This window comes from Musca domestica, unplaced genomic scaffold, assembly GCF_030504385.1.
Source record: "Musca domestica strain aabys unplaced genomic scaffold, Musca_domestica.polishedcontigs.V.1.1 17, whole genome shotgun sequence".
Lineage (NCBI taxonomy): Eukaryota > Metazoa > Arthropoda > Insecta > Diptera > Muscidae > Musca > Musca domestica.
In genome coordinates this window covers 11,764,401-11,770,400 of record NW_026712230.1, presented here as the reverse complement: position 1 = coordinate 11,770,400, position 6,000 = coordinate 11,764,401, and the positions used below count along the sequence as shown (strand labels likewise).

The 6,000-nt window shown below is 32.8% G+C and overlaps 1 protein-coding gene across 1 annotated transcript in view; it reads right to left on the bottom strand.

The window, feature by feature from the left end:
• Nucleotides 1-994: 994 nt before the first annotated feature.
• The window catches only part of LOC131801649 (protein Shroom-like), a 169,938-nt gene continuing 164,932 nt past the window's right edge, over nt 995-6,000 (bottom strand). Inside the window, exons 5-7 of the mRNA XM_059120535.1 lie at nt 3,357-5,163; nt 3,028-3,294; nt 995-2,068 (exon numbers count right to left, since the gene is read on the bottom strand). Coding sequence (XP_058976518.1) covers nt 1,805-2,068; nt 3,028-3,294; nt 3,357-5,163 — 2,338 coding nt within the window. The 3' untranslated portion in view covers nt 995-1,804. The remainder of the gene's footprint in view (nt 2,069-3,027; nt 3,295-3,356; nt 5,164-6,000) is intronic.

Genomic DNA, 6,000 nt, shown 5'->3' with positions numbered 1-6,000 from the left:
GGATTCCGTTGTAATACATTAATTTGTCTGTGAGCAAATGACAAAAAGAATAGCTTTTCTAAATTACTGATAAGTAACTCCAGCATATCATAATTGATCAAACTGTAGGTAAGCCGGGTTTTTACATCTAAAAATAACCTAAACATGTTGTGGTTCTGAAAAGCTCCAGTCATTCGTCAGATCTGTATAACTCCAAAGAATGGGCGCGGCAAAAAAAATTGAAGTCTCCTTAAACCCCAATATTATTTCCCCCCGCTGCACGATTACGTGTTTGTGAAATATTTCAGATAAAAAACCTTCAAATTCATTGTCTGCCCACTATGATATATTTGACCTGTTACGGTTTCTAATGTTTCCTTTAATGGAATAAAAATCATTTATTTTATTATTTTAAATAATTCAATTGATTTTTATTTATTTGTTTTGTGTTTTATATAATGTAACTACATTCATACGTAAAGAAAAATATTTATTATTATTATTATTAATATACTTTTTAATTTAATATGAAATTATAATAATATTATTTTAAATTGGTTTTATAATTACAATGCGGTATAACAAACTATAGGTGTTTGTTTGCTAAAAAAACATTTATGTATTAGATATATTGTATTAATTACATATACATAGATAAATTTTGTATTTATAAAATAAGAAATAATAAACATATAGTTAATGCAAAAAACAAAGAAATGTGTATACTGTGAATAGTAACCTAAAGAAATTATACATAAAATAATAATAAGTGGGAGATAAGTAACTTAATATAAATTAAAGAAAGCATATATAAAAAATGAAAAATATACGATATATAACACAACGAATTTCAAAAATTATATTTTCATTTTAATAGATTCACTTTTCTTTGACATAACGAAAAGATTCATTTTTGTTGTTTGCCAAGGGAACTAAAAAGATTTATTTTTGTATAGTATTTAGAGTTTATCATTGGTTTAAGGAATTGTTTTAGTTTTGTGTTTTGTTCTTGTCGTTTTGTAAAAGAAAAATGCAAGATGCAATGCTTTTACATATATAAAATCATATTTTAAATTACAAAAGCATTGCCGAAACAAAGAAAGGAATTAACAAAATTACAGTTGAATCATAATTTTACAGATAAAGAGTTTATACAAAAATGTAGTCTCTTGTAGGAGATAATAATTTTTTTTTAAACATTGAGTTCCAAAGCAAAAGAGATTTAATTTTTTAGAATTACAAATACATTTTAAACTTTTATTTCTATGGAAAAAAAAACTATTCCACTTCATATTATATAAACATAAACACAATTAAAGTTTGCGGATGTTTCTGTAGAAATCTGTAGAGGGTCTAACATTGGAAGGCATTGGAAAAATCCTTCAAAAAATAATTGTAATTTAAAAGAAAATCGAATTTTCTTGATAATTTCCAGACTATGAATAATTTATGAAAATATATTCCATAAAAAATGTTCATAATTTTAGTTTTATTTAGGAAAAAAAGCACCTTAGTGTTTAAGAAATAAGTACATAAACTGTGCGTTGTTTCTCATCTCAGTTATTTCTCCTTAATTGAAAAATCTCTCTTTATACTCTCAATACATGAAAATGAAAGTACGGAAATCTTTTTTATTATAACAAATTCAATGCAAAAGGATTTGTCACTTAAACAGCCGGATGCTTCTTTTGCTGTCCCTTCTGTTTTCATAGAATTCGCTGTTTTTTTTATTAAAATGTATTCCACTCTATGTACTTAATTCTGTTTTATTTTTCGTTCTTAGCATAATTTTTTGTTTCTCTCCCTCTCTTGGTGTGCTTTTGTTTTAACAATCACTTTGTATTAAAGTATCACTGAGAGCAGCAATGATTTCCTCTCCCATTTTAATTTTATCGGCAATATCTCTTGAATCGGTAATAAGTTTGGCTTTCATATTAATAAAATAATCAAAATCGGCATATTCATCTGTAGTTAAATTCTTTTCCAGTAAAGTTTTGACACTAACCCCACGGCGATCAATGTCGGCCTTAAGGCGCTTGGCTTCGGTTAGTTGTTCCAAAAGGCGATCACGTTTGTTTTCCAAAGATTTCTGTAAACAAATGATAGAAAAGAAATTATATAAAATTCATATCAAAATTGAAAGAAAAGTAATTTATGTATTTAGAATTCGAATTAAATTTAAGAATAGACATAAAAGTAAAGCCCAAAAGTAATGTTTATTCTATATTTTATCAGAAACATTCTGCTTTCTCTTTCCCTTTAAACAAGTCTCTTTCAGAATTAACTCTGTGGACCATCAAACATCCTTTTTAAGTGGTTGCAATTCAAAAAAAACTACGGGTCCATCAAACTAATTTAAAAAAAATGTATACAATTTTTTTTTGTAAAAATCATCAGTTAATAAATTATATTAAAAGGATTATGGACTAAGAAAATATCGGTGTAAATTTTCGAATACAAATTAAATACGCACGTTATGAATAAAAATATTGAGAACTTCATGGCGAATTTGATATGACCTTGGGAAGAAAAAACATGTCCTGTGATTTTTGAATTTTATCCATCGAAAGATAAATGTATATCATCGGCTGGCTGGCTCAAGGTAATGGATATGTCTATAACAAAACATGGACATGAAAGGATTAATTCTTTTAAAGAAAACAATTGTTTGAGGGATAGATTTCAAAAAGGGCAAGCATGATTAAAACAATTCAAAGAAGTGGGAATCATTGGAATTTTTGTCAAAGTGATCGTTTTCTTAAGTTAGATCGATTATGAACGAAATAAAAGTTTATCTTAGTTGTATCTCAGATCATTCAGACTATTTTCTATAACCAACACATCGACTGGCAATGTGCACATGACAGAATACACTATGATTCTATTCAACTGCCTGTGAGGGAATAGTATTTATATCATGAAAATGAATTTCTTCAAGATATATATTTTAGATTTCTTTTTCAATTCGACTCTTAAATCGAGATTCCTTATAGTATTCGAAAAAACTTTCCCAAAGATTTTTTTAATTTAAAAAATAACGATCCTTACCCTTTCCGTAGTATTGTCACCCACAGCTGTTAGTTGATTTTCGGCACGGGCCAAACGTTCCGACAGAGATAACAACAGACCGGTAATATGGCCAATATCCGATATGTATGTACGACATTTCGATTCTTCAATGGGTCGTACTTTATCACCCAATTGATTGAGCAAACTATTGCCCAGATCATCATTGGCGGCGGATTCTTCGTCGATGGCAGCTTGTTCTTTACTTAAGATTCTCACTTTATTGCCTAGGTATTTAATTAATTCATCCTGCAAGTAAACGTAAAATAAATTTAACTTCGATGTAGACATCAATTATTTATCATACATACCACTTTATTCTTAAGGATATCACAGCTATCGGGAGCTATTTCAATTTCTGTCAATTTTAATTCCACAGTCAACTTGTCCTCATCCTTATCCTTCTTGGCATGATGATGTTGTTGACGCGTTAAGGTCGAGGTACCCACATCACGTTTACTGGGTCTTTGGCGTACATTGGGATTATACAGATTGCTGACATAGTCCTGACAAGTCTTGGTGCCGGGTGGACATAACAGTTGTATGAGCGCATCATTTGTGGGCAACAATGTGGCCAATTCTTTGGATAACTTTTCACATTCATCTTCAATGGGCAGGCGTTGGCGAGGTTGCAGAGTTGTTGTGCGATTTCCAGTTTCACTACTCTCCCTGCTGTTGTTCATGTCGGTGAGGGATTTCAATTCACTGTCGGTAATATCATCGGTTTGTGAGGCAGTTTCAACAGTATTAGGATTAACTCTCAGAATGATTTCGCTACGTTGCACCAGCTTTAGGCTATCTGTGCTGGAATCCAACTGGGAGAGTATGTGTTCGGCGGTGGCTTCCGATTTATTTTTACTTTCCTTCATGGCCTTTTCTTGTTCAATTTCATTTTCTTGTTCTTCTTTGCAGGTTTCATTCGAATTACTCTCCGATTCCTCTTCTGCCAATGGTGCTGGTGGTGGTGGAGGTGAGCCTGAGGGTGTTGTTGTTGTAGCTATGCGAGTTTTATCCTCCATTATTTGCGAGGCATTTAGTTCCAAAGTTTTTGGTATATCAATCACATTGGCCTGAGCACTTCGATTGGAGTTAATGTGAGGCGACAGCGAGGATGTATAGCCATGACCCAGAAGGCTGTTATTATTATCGGTATTATGAGCTGACATCAGCTGTGATTGCAATTGACTAATCTTTTCAATGTTTTCCCTCAAAGATTCTTGGCGTATTACCGCCTTTTTGTTATTGTTGTTGTTCTGTGTGGCATTGCCATTTAACGTGGTATTGACCAATTCCGCTCTGAACAAAGAGGCCGACGAAGAGCAGGATGATGATGCCGATGATTCATGGTGATGATGATGTTGAAGATGATTACTGTTATTCAAGCTGGTGTTACTTATGCCGCTAGTGCTGCTATTCAATCTCTCTTCATGACTGGCACAACTCTCCGACAGAGAGCTCAACGATGAGAGTGATGAATTTTGATTATCCTTGAGACTTGTGCTTTCCAACATACTGCTGGCATTGACATTGGGATGTTCCTCAATGGTTGTGGCCATAAGTGTAGACTTCTTCAGGTCCAACGAAGACTGGGTCATATATTTGGTGGGACTCTGCACCGCTGATGTCTGGTTGGTATCATATGATTGAGATCGATTAAAATTGTTGTTCAAATTGAATGAACTCAATACGGGAGTAGAATAACGTTGTTGTGATGGCGGATATGCCGGATAACAGCTATTGTTGTTGCTGTTCATTGATTGTGGCCCATGATTTTGTGTGGTAGGTGATAATTGCTGTTGCGTTGAAGCTATGTTATTATTTGATCCGTAACGTAGTGAGGTTTGTGATCTCAATATTGAGGAATCGGCTGCGGATGGCTGCAATTTGGCATTCAGTGGCAATACGTCGGGCAAATTGCTAGGCAGTTTTGTTGTTTGTGTCTGTGTTTGTGCCATAATATCGTATGTGGATTTTGTGTTAGGGGTTGCGGTGGTGGTGTTACCACCCACCAAATCTTCATTTGAATGAAGTGTAAGCTTATAGCTGCCATGATCTGGATCCGAACTGGCTTGCTTTTCCAAGCTTTGTCGTGGTAAATATGATGCTTTGGAATTACATCTGAAAAGAGAGGAAAGAAGAGAACACAGAAATTAGTTAATTATATTAAAAATATTTATGAGAAGAAATTTTGAAACATATGTTTTGAGAATAACTCGATTTGCTTTGAGTATCGGAAAGATAAAATTTTTATACCCTCCATCATACTATGAGGGGTATATAAACTTTGTCATTCCGATTGTAACTCCTCGAAATACTCATAATAGACCAAACAAAGTATATATATATTCTTGATCAGCGTAAAATTCAGATGTCCGTCTGTCTGCTTTAATCACGATATCTTTGGAACGAATTGAGATAGAAGGCTAAAATTATGCATAAATTTGTATTTTCTCAGTAGGGAGGTTAAGTTCGTAAATGGTTCAAAAAATAAAGGTACCTCTCGATATTCGGTAATTTGATGATATAAGCGGCATCATTTACATTAATTGTTTCAAATGTCAGTCTATGACAAATAAAAATTACTTATGCAGGACCACGTCTTCGTATGGCCCCCATATAACAGTTTTCATTTGAATTTTTTGGAAAATTTTCCCAGTTCCTTCCAAATGGTGGAGGGTATTAAAAGTTCGGCACGAACTTAGCTTCTTTTTTACATGTTTAACATTTCAATTTCCTAGTTTATGGACAAAAAAATAAATAAATAACAATGACAGTAAAAGTAGTGATGGAAAACAAAAACGAAATCAAATTGTCATGTATAAATGCAAGGGGCAAGTTCAAAGGAGAACGATTAAAAGTGTAGCAAAAAAACTCGCCTAGTCTAAATATGGACTAGTATTAGAATATTAGATACGTTTGTATAGTTTCTTTGAATTAGCACTTATTCTGAGAGTT